This window comes from Temnothorax curvispinosus, unplaced genomic scaffold, assembly GCF_003070985.1.
Source record: "Temnothorax curvispinosus isolate PA1 unplaced genomic scaffold, ASM307098v1 QBEX01012734.1, whole genome shotgun sequence".
NCBI classification, from domain to species: Eukaryota; Metazoa; Arthropoda; class Insecta; order Hymenoptera; family Formicidae; genus Temnothorax; species Temnothorax curvispinosus.
Window position 1 is genome coordinate 57,231 of NW_020222514.1, and position 18,326 is coordinate 75,556.

The 18,326-nt window shown below is 33.7% G+C and overlaps 4 protein-coding genes across 4 annotated transcripts; 2 read left to right on the plus strand and 2 right to left on the minus strand.

Moving 5' to 3' along the window:
• Positions 1-543: 543 nt before the first annotated feature.
• On the minus strand, positions 544-2,020 carry LOC112462786 (high mobility group protein homolog TDP-1-like). Its single transcript, XM_025028809.1, has 3 exons — positions 1,956-2,020; positions 1,256-1,621; positions 544-971 (listed from the first exon to the last, which is right to left on the minus strand). The coding sequence occupies exons 1-3, from the start codon at positions 2,018-2,020 to the stop codon at positions 962-964; spliced, it is 441 nt and encodes a 146-aa protein (XP_024884577.1). The 3' UTR covers positions 544-961.
• Positions 2,021-2,252: 232 nt separating this feature from the next.
• On the minus strand, positions 2,253-4,257 carry LOC112462744 (group XIIA secretory phospholipase A2). The gene is made up of 3 exons (XM_025028703.1): positions 3,888-4,257; positions 3,210-3,277; positions 2,253-2,873 (listed from the first exon to the last, which is right to left on the minus strand). Exons 1-3 carry the CDS (start codon positions 4,120-4,122, stop codon positions 2,547-2,549), a joined length of 630 nt encoding a protein of 209 aa, XP_024884471.1. The 5' UTR covers positions 4,123-4,257; the 3' UTR covers positions 2,253-2,546.
• Positions 4,258-9,459: 5,202 nt separating this feature from the next.
• Positions 9,460-13,443, plus strand: LOC112462727 (speckle-type POZ protein-like). The gene is made up of 3 exons (XM_025028663.1): positions 9,460-9,672; positions 10,973-12,101; positions 13,367-13,443. The coding sequence occupies exons 2-3, from the start codon at positions 11,018-11,020 to the stop codon at positions 13,441-13,443; spliced, it is 1,161 nt and encodes a 386-aa protein (XP_024884431.1). The 5' UTR covers positions 9,460-9,672; positions 10,973-11,017.
• Positions 13,444-13,995: 552 nt separating this feature from the next.
• LOC112462728 (speckle-type POZ protein-like) lies at positions 13,996-15,972 on the plus strand. The gene is made up of 2 exons (XM_025028664.1): positions 13,996-14,079; positions 15,204-15,972. The coding sequence occupies exons 1-2, from the start codon at positions 13,996-13,998 to the stop codon at positions 15,897-15,899; spliced, it is 780 nt and encodes a 259-aa protein (XP_024884432.1). The 3' UTR covers positions 15,900-15,972.
• Positions 15,973-18,326: the final 2,354 nt, after the last annotated feature.

Below are 18,326 nucleotides of genomic sequence, written 5' to 3' on the forward strand. Positions count from 1 at the left end.
GCATTGTTGTTTAAGTTGGCACACTTGTACTTTACTGTATCATAAAGGAAAAAAAAGGTATCTGCGTAACTGCTATGATAATCCTAATTGTATTATTACGGAAGTCGATTAATTGTCGCCGACATCGTCTCACCAGTGTAAAATCGTCAGTCTCGATCGTCAACGCCATCGTTTACATAATTTTTATGAATTGTTATTATTATTATCATTAATAATCATTACTATTGTGACAGATGTGAAACACACACGCACACAAAACAGTACATACATACATACATACATATATACAGAAACTCACACAGGAAACGTAATCATGCGTTATATTTTAATTGTCACATGTACGATGTCACGCCTTCGTTCGAGCATTCATTATTATATGTTTTTATTATCTAATATCGCGAGAGGGTAGCTCTAATTTCGAAATGAATAACGGAGCGCGCAATCAGGCTCTTCCACGAAGCGTCGCGAGACTCGTGCCGAAATTATTTTTTGTATCGAAATCGCGAGAGAAAGCGTGCGCGTACGTCGATTTCCCTTCGCGAAGTGAAGGAAAGAGGAACATCGGTAACATGAGCGCGTTACCCTGAACACATTGTCCCGAAACCGCGTAATTTCCCTCCCTCGTTGTGGGCGACGCTTCGCGGAACGGTCGTGACGACAAAAAAATAATAATATATTTATGGTACGAAACGTTACGAGTTTAATTTTTTCAGACGAGAGAACGAAAAGAAAACGAAAGAAAAACGGCGAATTGCCTAGCTTAGAGTAATTGAATAAGATAATTAATAATGTATAAAAATACATCAATATTTATTGTACATAGATCTAAAAAAGACTACTAACAAATAAAAAAGAAATCAAAAATACGTGATCGTGTCTTTGTTCGTTTCCAGGTGCCATGTACGACGTACGCGTAGTGTGCAGAATCATCCTGCGCGAACTCGATCCTCTACAAGCTTTGTTACTTCATCCTGGACATAGGAAATGCGATCAGAGCTCTAGCTTGTATTTGAAGGATTCTGAGCAAAAGTAAAATAAGTCCATAATTTCTGTATGATACCTTGGCAAATGTACATTCTCTCGTGGATTTTACGAGTCACATTCTCATAGTTCATTATTAAATTAGACATAAAATTATGGCTTCTTAAACTTGATAATTTTATGGACTCAGTCCACTTTTATCTTGAACGATTCACTCGGTTGGGAGTTGATAGTGATTTACGCGCCGTGCTCTCATTTCTTTCTCGTGGATTACCTCGAGTGCGTGGACGAACGTTTTCTCTTCCGTTTCCTTTCCTGGCGCCGTTTCTTTTCCTCGTTGGCGAGATCCACGTATTTCTTTCTCTGCTCGGGAGTCATGCGGGACCACAATTTGCCCGCGGCTCGCGCTATCACGGTGACATGCTCGTTCGGCTTCTTGCTGCGAAGTCGCAGGAAGAAAATGATGAAGGGATTCGTCGCTCGAGCCCGGACGTTATGCCTATTCTGCGAACTTTGGCCGGCTGCTTTTCCGCTTTCGTTCGCGGGTTGTCTGCCTTTTCCGGTATCTGCGCTACGTGAAGGGCGAAACTGCAAAGTACGCTTTTGCGCTGCGCTCTGTGTTGATCTCGTCGAAAAGTTTCAACATTCTGTATTATGACATCAAAAGCGAACAATTCTTGCGCTTTTACGTTTGCGTAAATAATAATTATTAGTTGGGGAGAAATTATTTTTTCTATAAAAATTGTACATAAACTTTTCTTTTATGGATATATCTTTCGTTGCGAGAAAATCATGCGCAACTTTTCATCGTTTCTGACGTCAAAATTCAAAGTGCATGATGTAAATTAGCATGATGCAACTTGAGCAAGCCTACGTCGGGTGCCAAGGATGAATCAAGAATCCGTAAATATCAGAAACGTGGAGTCGTACGGGACTAGATACCGCTTCGCGTCATAAAGTAGAAATTATCTTACTTGCAGTGACCCTCCTTCCGGTCTTTCTGTACCTTCGGCGGTTGCGCGGAATTGGCGTTCCCCATTTCCGCCTCACCTTACGGAAGTGTCAGCGATTGTCCCGACAATTTAACTTGACAATTTATTATTTATCATTCACACCGGTCTCGGTCCGGTGATTTTGCCCGGAGACAGTTGTCACGTTGACATTTGTATCGCGAAAGACCGTCCACTGTTTTTTCAAAAGACGAACACGATTCAGGCTTGCAAGAGGGAAATCATTCTCAATTCCGACGCAATCAATTCTACACGTGCCTCTATATCTTATCATCTTCGCTTTAATTAATATAAGTTCTAATTAGTAATAATTATAATCGTTATAATTACAACGAGAGACGTAGCTGCCCTATTTTTTATATTATAAAATTCACATTTCTCACGCTTAATTTAAGATTTCTTATTAAATTAATACTGCTATAATGCATGGCATTACAAAAATCTAGATTTCGTTTGCCAGAGAGTCGATACAAATTCCTATTCTGTATGCAATACGCTTTGTAGTATAATTATATTATAATGTCATTTTTATATTCCAAATTCCAATATGCAACGTTATAATTCCCCGCCGGCCTGCGCAGCTTTCTTCGGTTTCTTGTTTTTGCTCCGCTTATCGGGACAGTAACATGCCTGCTTCTGAGCGTCGAGGAAGCTCTTGCAACCCAGCGCGATCGTTCCCGTGAAGAGGGTCTTGGCCGCAGCCTTGCACGTGTTGACGATACTGTAGCCGGTGTTTTGATACGTGTCGCAATATCTGTAGAGGCATCTCTTGAATTCCAGATCGCACTTCTCCTTATCCATGTTACAAGTATCGTAGCAAATGTCGTGGGCGTCGCAGCACTTGGTCATTTCGGCGGTGACCGGAAGGTATTCCTGATTCACCTGCAAATATTCATAACGATATGTAATGACCGTGCGATTAATCAAATTAAACTATAGAAACTCCAACTAAATTAAATTGCAAACTCGACTAAATTGAATTATCAGCGCTGATTAAATTATAAATTTAAATTGTCGTAGATTAGATTGTAAATTTATGCGTTACAAATGATGAATTGACCAAACTTGTAGATTGTAAATAATATAAATTACAAATGATGCGCAACTTGTTCGCGCAGTTAATTGACAAATGTAAAGACGAGACAAAAATCATTTTATTATAAAAAAAATTGCTCAGTCACGTATTGTTTATCCATTCTCTCAGGGAGGCACACCGACCTGGATCCCGAGGGAACCGCATCCGTCGCTTTGCGGCTTGTGATTCCAGTCCGCCTTCGGCGCGGATCCTGAAAACGATTTGAATAATGCGCCATTAGTCCGGCCGCAACGCCGCCGCGCCGCTCGTGAGCTCGTCCAATCGCGACGCACCATGTATGCACTTATGCAGCTGTCGCCGCCGTCAGGCGTTCACGTTTGTGCACTCACGAGGAACAAAAGCGGAGAAATCTTATTAATTAATTCGTCGTTTTATTCTCTTTCTCCGCAATGTATGATATTTCTGCGATCGATTTTTATGGAAAGCGTAACAGAATTGAAAAAAGCGGGTTTTGTATATTTGTATTCGCGAAATTTGACAGAGACACAACAATTATGTCCATTTCTATCGGTACAGTATTAATCTCGATTTAACCTACTTTTTATCCTTTTCCAGTTTTAAGAATTAGAAAGAATTACAGATTAAAGTTAATTAATCGAACTTCGATCGAAGCCATTCCGCAAATCTGAAGGAAGAAGGAAAGGGGTGTAGAAAGTGCAATTAAAAGCCAGGAAGATCCGCGCGAATCGATCGGAGAATTGACCAATAGCGGCGTTGGGAGATAACCTCTGATAACCGTCGGCGTTGACACATGTGAAATCGCAGCCCCCCTTTCTCCTCCCCCCCTGGATAATACACACCGTCGGGACACTGGAAGACGCAGTTCTCCTCCACGGCGGCGTCGATCACCTCGTGTATGTCCTTGATCTTCTTCGCCACGGTTATGACGTTGGCGAAGAGGTCATGGAAAACCGTCTCCGCCGCCAGCACGGCGTCCCGTAGATTCGTCAGCAGCCCGGCGCCCCACCCGGACCAGGCGTACGCCAGGAATGTCACCACGTAGATCATAATTTTGCGATGCCGCATCAGATCCATTTCTGTTCCTCTCTTTCGCTTCTTCGAGTCGATCAGCCCCGGATCGACACGATCGGACGACTCTCGCCGGACTGCGGGTATTTTTAGATGGGCATGTGTATTGTGCGCGCCCACCCGGCCCGGCCCACCGCCGTCGTCGAGGTAGACACGTGGTGCCCCGTGTTGTCGACGACGTCGACTCGATTGTCGCGCCTTGGCTTTTCATCACTTCTCGTCTACTTGCGTTAATAAATCTTTTTCATTACGAGATTGATATACCGATTTGCGTGAGAAGGAAAGGGAGTGCAGAAAGAGCAGCTGACGGACGGGCTTGCTTTTTTTGTATTTCGTCATGTCGCGCGAGAGACACGCGTAGCTTTTCCATTTCGTGCTGAGATCTAATTAATATGTAATTCGATTGATAAATTCGGCAGAAGTTGACAGATTTCCTTATGTAGCTTTTACATATCAATTTTTGTCAGTCGTGTTAATTTTAAGGACGACTTGGATCGCACTGCAATTAACTTAATCACTATATAATTAACGTTGATAATACAGCTTTCATATTAATCAGACGGAATTATCCATTTTCTTTTATTTTACGAAAAAAAAATTTAGAAATTAAGGAGTAAGGGATTAAGGGTAAATTAAAAAATTTTCCTGCAATTTTCGCCATATAAGAGCTATATTGAATTAATTTCCCGAGTTAAGTTGTTGCGATTTAGAAATGTAGGTACCTATATACTCTAAACACAATTCGTTTGATTTCATAATATTTATTTCTGCTATTTAATGTAGATTAATTTTTAATCTTAGAACTAGAAAAAATAAAAGGTTAATTAAAGTTAATTTACATTGATATAGAAAATGGACATAAGCTGTTTCTGTAAACAAGGTTCAAGTAGACGGGGCTAAAGTGAGATTGAAATTACAATTATATATAGTTTACAAAACTATATGAGAAACTGAAAAATGATAAATTCTCATTTAGTTTAACATCCCAAACCCAGATATATACTCATTATTTTATTTGATTTAGATAGCGCAATCCAGGATGCATACCTGAAAGGGTTAAATTTCGGAAAATTTTTAAATAATTATAAATTTCGATTTTTATTTACATAACGTGGTTCAGTGAAGCAAGACGAGTCCAACGAGACTAATTACGTGGTGATCAGACAGTTATTACGAATTTAGGCATCAAAGGGTTAAGACCTTAAAAATCGAGCTTTTCAAAGAGAGCTTTTCAATAGAATAAAATATTTTCATGTATGTTTGGACCCAACTAAGTGAGATCCGTGCTGTTAATTCGTGATAATTGAATAGATATTTAATTTTTTCACTTTTTCAAATTTTGACATAGCGACTTTGTGAGTTTTGATCCGATCGAGCTCCAAAAGATCTCGTTTTGTCTCTTGTATAACTAAAGAAAGCTACCCGTATACTTTTTATTTGATTTTTCCTATTATTATGGATTTTCAAGTTGTTAGGTCGAAACTTGAACGAAGCGTCAGAGTGCTTTAATATTGATATATTTGTATTTATATAGGAGGACTAGAGAAACGAGTCCATATAATTTTTATTTCGATTAAATCATTATTTCGATACGCGACTCATTTTGACGAGATATTTAATTATTAAGTATTATTCATAATAAATACGATATTTGTGTTTAGTTTAGCTTAATTAAGTATAAGATAGTCATTTTAATCGAGAAATATGAATATGATTATTAAAGATTTTCATAAAAATTATTAAAAAGTTAAATTTCGATAATTATGCGAGAAAATTAGCATAGAGTGCATTAGTTTGAAAGGACATTTGATGTTATAAAGTAAAAGTTGCAATTTATTCGCATTTGAAGAATTTTATTGTCGCGAGAGGTCAGTTTATCGATTTTCGTACCCTGCGTGTGGAATCAATTTAATTATTAGAATTGTTCACTAGAGAACTAATAAAATTAATTGGCATTGTTTTGCAAGCCGCAGAGGCATTTTACAGATATTTAATCTGAATTCCTGAAAATGGGAAATATGCGTTATTTACGTTTTATTCATTTACAAGCGTATTAATTATTAACAGAAGTTTATTTTATACTTACCTGATCATTCCTGTGATGATCTAGAGAGTGAGCATAGCGTACCTGAAAATAAAAAAGTAAGATTAGTAAAGGAAGCGAATTAAAACTTTGAAAATGATTGCAATACGTTATAAACAATGTAATGAGCAGGGAATTAAATGAAATTATTGTGATTTATAAATTTTAATAGAATAACGTATTGGCATTTGCATAATTGAAATATTTAGAAAGAAGCGTAATAAGGATGCGTAATTAATTTAGAGAGAAGAAATGGATCATGCGTCACAGGAATAATATTCGTTTAATATTGTAAGAAACCCGCGTTAAGATTAGTCACGTTGGCACTGTAGCTGGCAGACCTGCGGAAATGTCGGGAGGAGACATTACGCCGGACAGGCGTGATCAGAGCTGAACACGGAGCTTGTTGCTCCGATTGTAATGCGCGGACAGACGATCGTGAGCCGCGAAAGGTAGAGGTAGACCGTCTCCGGTTGCGCGCTGCGGTGCCTACCGTATCGAGTCGTGTGTAACGAAACTAAATAATAAACTATATAAAAATAAGCACATCTAATTTCTATTATCCTGATATCCCATCGAGTTGATCCTTACAATATTTTATTTGATAATTATGCCTTATGCAACATCGAGACATTTAATCTGCAATCGAGTTTGCAATAACATTAATTAATTATATATATTACTGTTCATACCTTTGTAGAGATATGTATAACACAATCATGTTGAAAAAATAATCTTTGTATGTATTTTTAAAAAATCTGCGCTACACATAAAAAATAAATTTTTTTAACTAAGTAGTTAAAAATATCTTAAAATTTTATTATCTTCCATTAATTTATGTCTTTAAAATTATTATTCCTTATCCTACTCAGACAGACAGAGTTGTAAAACTTCCATATTATATTTTTTGAATATTTTATATTTATGACATTTATATAATATCATTAATGTAATGCTTTATATATTTTTTAAATGTAACTTTATTAAATCGTTTTATTTTAACTAGTTATAAAAAATTCTATTTAAAAAATTATCTTTATCCTTATCCTTACTTTGAATAATAATTAAAAATTATCACAATAATGTAACATAAAATATAAAAAGAACTACATATCAAATAATTTAAATCGAATTCAGATTATTTTGTTGTAATATTTTATCAAAAAAATTTTTGGGAAATCATATTCAATATTTTGTTAACATATCTTAAAAAAAACAATATTGATTGTAAATTTCTTTTCTATAATGTTTAGAGTATTTCTGAAGATATCGATATTATTTGACAAATTAAGGATAGAAGAAAAGGCAAATATTCTGCGGAATTACGTGCTTTTGCATTAACTTTAAACTTTTATATAGTCCAAAGGCATATGATTATATCAGAAATATTTTTCATAATAAATTACCAGCGCCATCCACTATTCGTGCTTGGTACAGCAATATAAATGGATCGCCAGGTTTAACTCCAAGAAGCAGCAGTGCAGATATTGAAAAGGAAAAGTGATAATGCAGGCGATAAGAAATTATATGCATGCCTCATTACGGCCATTAGAAGACAAATAAAGTGCAGTATAGGATCATACAAAAAAAACATTAACAGGATATGTGGAAAATGAATTGCCTACCCATGATAATAAACGTTTACCTGTAGCTAAGCAAGCATTAGTATATTTATTAAACGGTGTAAATGAAAGATGGAAACTTGTATCAATCAACTATCAATTGCATACTTCTTTGTTAACGGACTTACTGCAGAAGAACGAGGTGAAATTACAAAGACAGTTCTTACTTCCATAAGTAGTTGTGGAATTCAGGTCATTGCTTTAATTAACTTTTGATGGACTCATATCAAATATTAGCATGTGTAAATATTTAAATGCTAATAATAATTTTGATAGCATTTTGCACCCAACTCATCATGGTTATAAGATTCCAATCATTTTTGACGCTTGTCATATGAGTATAAATTAGTCAGAAATACTTTTGCTTCTAAAGAAATACTGTATGATGGTGATGGTAATGCAATCAGATGGGAATTTATGGTAAAACTTGTTCATCTTCAAAACAATGGTTGCTTTCATTTGGCTAACAAATTGACTTCTAAACATATACAGTGGTACAAAAATAAAATGAACGTAAAACTAGCTGTACAAATTTTAAGCGAGAGTAGTGCCGCAGCCTTAGAGCAGTTTCATGAAGATGGTCATCCAGATTTTACAAATTGTATTGCCACAGCCTAATTTTGTAGAATAATGAACAATATTTTTGATTGTCTTAATTCAAGAAATTTTTATTGCAGTAAATATATAAGAATTAAGCCATTATCTAAGGATAAAATGAAAGAAATTTTTTCTTTTTTTGATACATCTATTAAGTATTTGTCATCTATTACATTACAAGTTAAAGGGAAACGTGTTTCAGTGATAGAAACAACATCATAACCGGTTTTCTTGGGTTAATTATTAATATGAAAAATGTACAGTTTTTATTTTATGAATTTATGTAGAGAAGGGATATTTGCAATATCTATTGTCTTATAAGTTATCACAAGATCACTTGGAAATGTTTTTTTCATGTATTCGAGCAATGGGAGGATATAATAATAATCCCAGTATCAAGCGCAATTTATAGCTTCATATAAACGCCTTCTGCATCACAATGAAATTACACAAGGAAATTGTGTTCCGTTGGATAATATTCCTATCCTAAATGTTTCATTGCACAAAACATCAACTAGTTCGAATACAGAAAGAGAAAATGAAAATAATGAAAATGAAAAATAATAATATGTTAATTGACGATATACCACTGCTACATATAAATCTTGCTAATAATCACGCAATTACATACATATATTGCCATGCCCCGCGCCATCGCCGGCATTACTGCAGCCAGTGCCAGTGCTGCGATTTCGAGCATTATTGGGATTGGCGGTCGTGACGTCACAAGGCAAAATGGCCGGAGAGAGTAGGTCACTTGTCACTCTACAATACGACGTATGTGCTTATTCCCTGAACCGAATTTTTACCAAAAGTATATGAAATAGGGGTAAAATTTTCCGGGGAGTGCCACTATGTGTATAGTTTTTTAAGTCGATTTATTTATGTGGCAGCCGGCGACCTACTCTTTTTAGTTCTGTTTTCGCCACCAGATGGCGTATCGCAGTTTAGTCATTCCCAATAGGTAGCGTGATATTGCAGTTGAGTGACTGCGTCCTGCGTCTGCTTGTCCGCGTTCATTTGTTGATTCTCATCTTTTTTTACATCACAGATTAACGTTGTATTCGCAACAGACAACAGCTTCAGAACTCGATTTGATAAAAGGAAATCAGAGAGATCAGTCGCCAAACCTTATTATACACGCATTAATCTAATATCATCATCTAGAGTATCTAGACAGTGCTCGAATATTATCGTAGCTATTGAAAAAGAAACGCAAGATCTTGGTTCGACTGATTAAGATTCAGCGGAAAAGTAAGTACGCATAATGGCAAATCGACTAAAGTTCTTAACAGTTCTTTTCTCAACTTTATTGTGACTACGCGTTGTTAGAACATTAGTTGTTAGAAAACATATAAGACTTTTTGAAGTATAACGAATTAATCATGAAATTTCCTAAAGCGTCATTTCTATTCATTCTACTACATAGCAAAAAAAATGCATAAATTCATACACATATCAAATCTATTTTCTACTAAAAGGTGAAATTTTAATGCAATTATTAATCAGTAAAATTATTAATGCAAAAAGTCCACTTCAGATAAATCTGTTGTATCAGAATTCAAGACAGTACTCTGTTTATATGTAATATAAAAAAATATTTTAAAAATTGGACTTATATACATGTACATCAATGTGTGTAAAGGGGGATAAAATTTTAACCCTTCGCAGAACATGAATAATTTGCTGCTTCCGTCGGACTTGTGGGTCTTTTAGGGTAGTTAAAATTTTCAAGCTGTAACAGTGCCATAAAAAATCTGAAAAAATTCAAGTATACTTTCGAAGGCTTTAAGAATCTATTTATATCGTTATATATGCTTGATTCTTGTTTGGGGTTTTTTTTATGAACCAGTAGTCTCCAAAAAATTTAAAACTGAAATATTGACCGGGTCTCTAAAGCCCCACTGGTTCTGCGAAGGGTTAAATATAAGTATCTCCTTAAATTTTTAACGGGATTTATAGATCGTGTAAGACTTGAGCAAGAAAGCAGCACTTATTAATAATTCTTGGAATTTGACACAAATATGACAATAGTCATAACTTTCAAGTATTTATTAAATTGATCTTGATCAACGAAAATAATCATGTTTAAGTTTTCTCTTACAATTCAGCTATTCATTCAACTCTTTTGTGATTGTCTGACATACAATTTATTTTTATTTAAAGAAAAATATATTAAGTATAAGGTGTCCCAAAAATCTCTATGTTTTTCAAGTTTAATCCACAGGCTTCTATATGTTTTCACTTTATTATATTTGTTACATCTACAGACTTCTATACAATATCGCTGTATTTTTGGACAACGGTTAAATGAATTTCTATCCTACAATAAAGACAGCTGCTATACAAGTTAGCAGTCTTGAGTAATATATGTAGAAGTCTGTGATTAAACCCGATTTTAAATGGCTCTTACGTGAGCGTATAAGCGTATTACATGTTATTGTAATATTTGTTTAAAATTCAATCTATTTTATTATAAAAAGTATAGAGACTTTTTCAGGATATTTTGATTTTGATTATTTTTATTATTTATAAGTAAGTTAATTATTTCCAGTTGTGGAGATTTGAAGAAGATAAAAATACCCATACTGAGACGAAAATGGAACAGAAAGTATCTTCATTATTTTTACCTTCATATATCAAGAGCTATTCTCAAACAACGTTTGAAGTGACTACGTCTGACTATACATGGAAAATTGATCAATTTGGGCGTCTTGCTGTAATCGTAGATACATTAAATTCTCCACCATTTGGAGAAAACAACCAATACAAGATTGAAATAAGTATTTCACGTCAAGATTTGCTATGTGGTTTACGAATTTCAATACGTACTGATACAGCATTTAGCGGTTCATGTACGACTACTATAATGCATCCGCCTGAAACAGTTTTATCATCAAGATCGATTTCGAGTCTTATATCGGATATGACATTGTTAATTGATGTCTCGGACCACTCGTACATTTCTACAGAGTCATTTATAATACATTGCAAAATTGAAAATTTTCATCAATTGGTAAATAATACTATACATATGAATTTACAACCATCTGCACCGGTATTTAAAGAGGTAAACTCTCATGAAGACTCAACTTTTGAATTCGAGTCTAAGAATGAGAAATCAATCAAATTTATAGTGGGAGAAGAAGAGTATATTATATCAAAAAAAATATTGTGCGACACCAACAGTAGTTACTTTAAGTATATCTGTCTTACACATAAGGAAAAAGAAAAAGACATGACAAGTGAATTAGTAACGGATGATGAAGTAAAATCTTTTAAACAGGTTTTATTATATATTACAACTGACTCCATTGATCGGGGTGATTATGAGATGCTTAAAAAATTATTAACAGCAGCGGATAAATATGATGTCCAAACTTTAAAATTAACGTGTGAATATTATTTGTTACGCAGTCTTACGATTGAAAATGCCGCTGAACTTGTACAGCTTGCGCTTTCGTCTAATGCAAAATTTTTAGAAACGCATTCAGTAACTTTTATTAAATTTCACATAAAAGAAATTAGGGACACTAAAACATTTCAAAGTTTATCGCAAGAAGATTTAAATAAGATAATGGAATTGATTGAGAAAAGTAAAACACTTGAAATCAGTACTCAACTTTTTTCGTCACCACCTAAATCTAAGACAACGACACATCAGAAATCTAATTATAATTATCGTCATTATTAACATTTATATGTATAAGAATTTATATGCAAATAAGTATTAATATGGATTAAAAATGATTCGTTTTTTTTGGTTTTGATGTACGAATGAAACTGTTATTAATTATACTCAACGTAGTTTAGTTAAAACGTTTTCAAGTTTACAAGTTAATCTAAAACGAAAGAAAATGGAAAATATAAGAATTTTTACAAACCTACGTTATCTATAAATGTTTTATTTATTTTTATCAGTACTATATCTTATTAAAATTTTTAATCGTTCTATAGATCATTCTGTGTACTATAGTATCAGAATCTTTAACAGCTATCTTTTTCACCGAGCAAATTATTTGCCATGAATTTAAACTTGATTTTTGTTCTTTTATGTTTGTCGCAATTGTATGTTTTCGATGTTGTCATTAATTGGGGTTTAATAAAATGCGATTAAATTAAATAATTAAAACAATCATATCGGTAGATGGAAGAAAATGCTTCGCAAAAATTACAAATGAGTTAAATTTGATAACTCATTATTTCAAAATCTAGAGATCGGTTTAAAAATAAAAATGTTACAAATATGATCTTTTTGGTTAATTTAGTATCTCTTGTTAATCTAGAAGTTTTTGTGCTTAATTTGAAATGAAACTTTATATTGTTGCTTTGAAAGAAGGTAATTCGAAAGTAAAGGGTAATACAAAGTGTGAATTATGAAACCGAAACTTTATAACCGAGTAGAATAAATTTAATTATTCCTAAATAATAATAATAATATTGAAATGTAATGTCGGATCTGTCAGGTAAAGTGAGAATTCAATGTATTCTATTTAATGTATTCTGTTTAATCGTCTAACGTATATTCTATGTAATAAAGAAGTTTCTAATATATCTCTCATCAAACGCATTTGTTTATTCATTATTTTCCTAGCATATTTTAGCAATTAACAATTATTATTGCATAAATAAGGTAGTCGACTCATTAATTATTATAGTAGAATTTGACTGCGCGAAACTTCAATAAAATATTAGAGTATTTTGAAGCTAATCTCATTGTGTGTGTCAGTGAAAATAGTCGTGAATTATAAAAGTTCTTTGTGTAAGTCTAGTTTAAGATCCTTGTTGCATCTAAGTATCTTAAGTTATACCTAAAGTAAATCAATTATAAAGAATCACTAACAATAAGCTAATTTTTCTGCTAAACGTATAGTATAGATTATAAAGGGTGTATTTCTAAGTCTATTAATAATTGAAAATTTATAATTTACATTTACATATGCTACAGATTTTCAGTACCGACTACCGTCAGTACATTTCAGAATACTCCTAACGAAAGAATTAAAAGGTTTTAACGTTATGTGACAAAAGAAAGCATCTTTGGCACAGAGATACAAGGGCACATATAGAAATTTTCAAGATGAATTCCGATCAGAATACTTTTGTTTTCCTTAGAAAATCTTAGAAATCTAGGAAATAATTAAATCATTCCGATCGGAATTTATTCCGAAAAGTTCCATGATACGTGCCGAGATCTCGTGGCGCGCGATCTATCCGTGACATAGATGGAGAGGACAAACACCCTAAGAAAAAACCACGATACATATACATGTAACACATACGTATGTGGCTCCTTAGGTCGTGCCCCCTCCATTGTACTTTACGGATTAGTCGGGGCCCGGGGCGCCTGGTGCTCGAATCTATTTCATTTTTGCAGTGGCTACGTTCATAATTATTTGTTCATTCGCATTCGTTTCTCCCATCATCTCGACGTAAGACGGAAGACGTTGTATTTGCGGTACCTTGGATACTTGATTTTAACAAAGGAGGAAATAAAGGAAATCGATTGCCACATCCGTACACGGATTAGTCTAATAACTGCTTTATCTGGACGGTGTTGGAAAATTATATAGAAGCATGTCGTTAGAGAAATTTAGTATGTTAAGTTTAACTGATCAAGATTCAGCGGAAAAGCAAATACGTAAAATGGAAGAGAAGCAAGTAAGTTTTCAACAGTTCTTTTCTCAACTTCGTTGACTACATGTTTTAAGGACGTTATTAGAAAAGACATAAGACATTATATAACGAATCAATTTTGACATTTTCCCAACGAAAATAGCTGCGTTTAAGTCTTCTCCTCCTATTTGTCAATTCACATTTAACTCTTTTATTCCGATTGTATGTCATAATAAAAAAAATATATAAGGTGTTTTATAAATCTCTATGTATTAGTTAAATTAGATTTCAAATGGCTCTTATCTATACATAATTTATAAGCCTCATTATAGAATATTCGTTTAAATTCAATCCATTTTATAAACGTGTGGGTCGTTAGCGTCCTTGGCATTTTGATTATGTGATATTTTTCAGAGGTTCAACGATTAAATTAACAATTGCAAAATCAATTTTATAATATTATTATTATTTATAAACTTATAGTTAAAATTTCAAGGAACGCCTATGAATTTTTTCAGAATTTTTGGTAAAGTTTTAGGTTGTTTAATATATCGCCGCATACCGTTTTCATATACCGTCAGTGGGGACCGAATAAGAGTGTACGGTTGCAGGGTTAAAAAGCAAGAAACTTGAGGACATTTTGATGTTCGTCTTTTTTATTATTCATAAATAAATTAATTATTTTCAGATTTCTGATAAAGAAGTTGAGAATATCTTTACCGATGATCGAGGATACACCGAAAAAGGAGCAGACAGTATCTCCACCATTTTTATCTTCGTATACCAAGAGCTATTGTCAAACACATATTGAATCGACTATACTTGAACATACATGGAAAATCGATCAATTTATACATTTTTCTAAGATCAAAAATATGATAACGTTTCCGTTGTTTTTAGAAATAGGTCAATGCGAGATTCTAATAAGTATTTCACGTCAAGATAATTCGCAGATAAATGCAATAAAATGTTATATATACTTATTACTAATAATTCATTTAGTGGTTCATGTATGTACCACTACTATAATGTATGCGCCGAGACAATACCCTGATGAGTTGTTGTCATCAAACTTTATTTCAGGTCATATATCCAATATGACATTGTTAATTGAGTTCTCAAAGAGGTTTTCGTTTAATCGAACAGATGCGCTTATAGTACATTGAAAGTTCGAAATTTTTCATAATCTGATAAATAAAACCATATTGCCTTCGACAGAAGTTTCAAAAGACGTGATATGTTCTGAAGATTCGACTTTTGATGAGTTTTGGTCTAGAGATGAGGACTCAATCAAATTTATAGTAGGAAAGGAACAATATGTTCTATCAAGAAAATTGTTGTGTGACTCCGACAGTAGTTACTTTAAGTATATCTGCAAACATAAGGGAAAAGTAAAAGATATGACGAATGAATTAGTAACGGATAATGAGATACAAACTTTTAAGCAGATTTTAATATACATTTTAACTGGCTCAATAGAACAATGTGATTATAATATGTTTAAAGATATATTAATAGCAGCTCATACGTATGATGTACCAACTTTAAAATTAATGTGCGAACATTATTTGCTACACGATATTAAAATTGAAAATGCTGTGGAACTTCTACTGTTTGCGTTGTCGTTGAATGCAAAATTTTTGGAAACACATTCGGCGACTTTTATTAAATTTTACATAAAAAAAAATATGGACACTAAAACATTTAAAAGTCTATCGCGAGAAGATTCAAATAAGATAATGGAATTGATTAAGAAAAGTAAATTTGAAGTCAGCACACATAAATTTTTGTCACCAATTACGACAGATGGGATATTTACATTGGCTAATAACCCAGATAATAGAGTGACATCAACGACGTTTTAATTCCGTCTTAATGACGTCTTTAACGATCGTCTTTACACGTCATCTTGCTACCTGGAGATTGATTCATATATGATTGCAGTCTTAAGTATAAAATCATAGAACATTATTAAGATATTTTTCTTATTCAACCCTTCGAGAACACCCAGGGTCAATTTGACCCTTTTTTTTATTTTTTTGCCAGAAAAATTTTTAGCCAGAAATGTTAAACAAAAAAAAAATTTTTTTTGTAAAAAACATTTTTTTTTTTAAAGAACACTGGGTTAATCTGACCTTACACACACTTTGATCGTCTACCATTTTAAATTGACGAGTGCGATCAGCTTGAAAAAATTCCCAGATGTACTTGGAACATTGTTAAATCAATTGATATAAATAAAAAGTGCCGTTGGAATTATTTATATATTTAAAAAAATTAAAAAAAAAATTTTTTTTTAATTTTCATCATTCGACGTACAAGATTTATTTTTGAACACTATTTATTTTTGAACATTGTTTCAGTCGAGTATATTTAAAGAAATATATCTAACAAGTATATTTCAACCGCTTTATGAGTCTTTATAAAATATTAGATTTAACTGATTTCTACATTGGTTTCAGAGCCAAAATCAGTGCAGGATTCGAATAAGCATTTTACATAAATCTGATTGGTTGAAAAGCTTTATAAGATTTTATTTGTTTACTGAAACTGAGGTTATTCTAATTCGCGTGATATATTTATAATTTACTCGAAAGAGTTTCACAAGAAATTATACATATAAGTCCAATTTCGGTTTTATATCGAATTGTGTTGTTATATGAAATTACAGTAGAATAGTTATATATACAAATTACTCTATTTTATTCCTGCCTTAGCAGGATACGTTGAAAAAAAGATTTTAGTCTACAAAATGTCAGACGTGTTATCAATTGTTCAATGAATGTGAGGGAGTAACATCCAAGTTTATTGATAGAAAAAATTGTGGATTGTTATTGTTAAGATATCCTCGAATAGATACGTTTACTATTGTAAGTGCTGCAGAAAAAAATTTTAATTTCTTTAGAATAAACAATAAAATAAGTAGTTCAAACGCATATATAATTTAATATAATAATTTCAAAAACATTAAGAAATATACACGTGACTGCATTATTTAATAATTTTGATTTGCATAATCGTGAAGTTTGCTCCGCACAAGGGCCTGAATCTTGCACGGAGGGGCGCAGCTTTCGGAAAAACATTCCACGGCTCTAGCGGACTCGAACCTAGTTCCTCAGATTACGAGTCTGGCGCTCTACTACTAGACCACACTGCCGCCCAAGTTTCGTTTATTTGTTTTCAAACTTACGGTCGAGATATCCATATATATGTCACGTATAAGAAAATAAGTTTTCGCGTAGTATTCTTCATTTTCCCTTATGTTGTTCAAAAAGAACTGTTCATCTGTGACGACAACTCTGTTAGCTGCTTCGGGAAATTGTTATCAACGTTTCGCTCATGGCTATCGATTACCAACTATCAATTATGAATTACGTCGTTGTAAATAAATTGCGCTCGGGTTTCTCTCTGGTTACTCTCGCAAAATGATTAATCATCCGATAAAGGCAGCCTTACATCGTAAAAATAAAATAACCCATGTAATTTACAACCACGTTTAATCTCCTTGTAAAATAAGTCTCGAGTAGGTATCTCCCCCCCTTTTTTCTAAAATTCAACGGTTTTAGGCGATACTAACTCCATGTCGATGTAAATATCGATTTTTACTCCGCTGTTAATAAGTATATATTTAAAGGTGGTAAATTTTGTATACGCTCGCGCGCGCGGCGAGCACATATTCCATCTATCTTCTACGATTCTTTCGCCGTTCTTTGTTAGCTAATATTGGAAAACTTCAACAAGGTATGACAACGGTTTTATACAATCGATAAAGAGAAGCTACGTTAATATTGAATAATATAAAATATTTAACCAGCGTAAAAGGATAAAATTTCGTTTTATTCAAATACATTCGATAATTGCGCGAATACCCTTTGTGAATATCCTTCGGGAAACAAAATTTTATTTTTGACAGATCGTTACAAAATTGAAAGAAAAGTAATAATTTGACCAAAAAGGGGGAGGGGGGAGAGGCAACAAACCAGCTGCTAACGGGATCGATGGATTAATCACATCCATTTCTGGCAACCTGCATTTGCTACATCGGCTTTCGCGTCATTCAACCAACAATCCCGCTGTTCGATTCGAATATTTATCGCGCGCGTCTATCAGCAAGTATAATAATAATTGCAGGCCGGCCCACGCCTTTGTTGCCGGCGGAAAACTCGCCATTGTTCTCGGCAAATGTATTCCATTCGTGCCGATTTGCGCGTTTCGCGGAAAGTCCCGACGAGCTGGGGTAAAAAAAAGAAACAAGAACGAGAGCTTTGTCAAACGCATTTGTCGATACCACG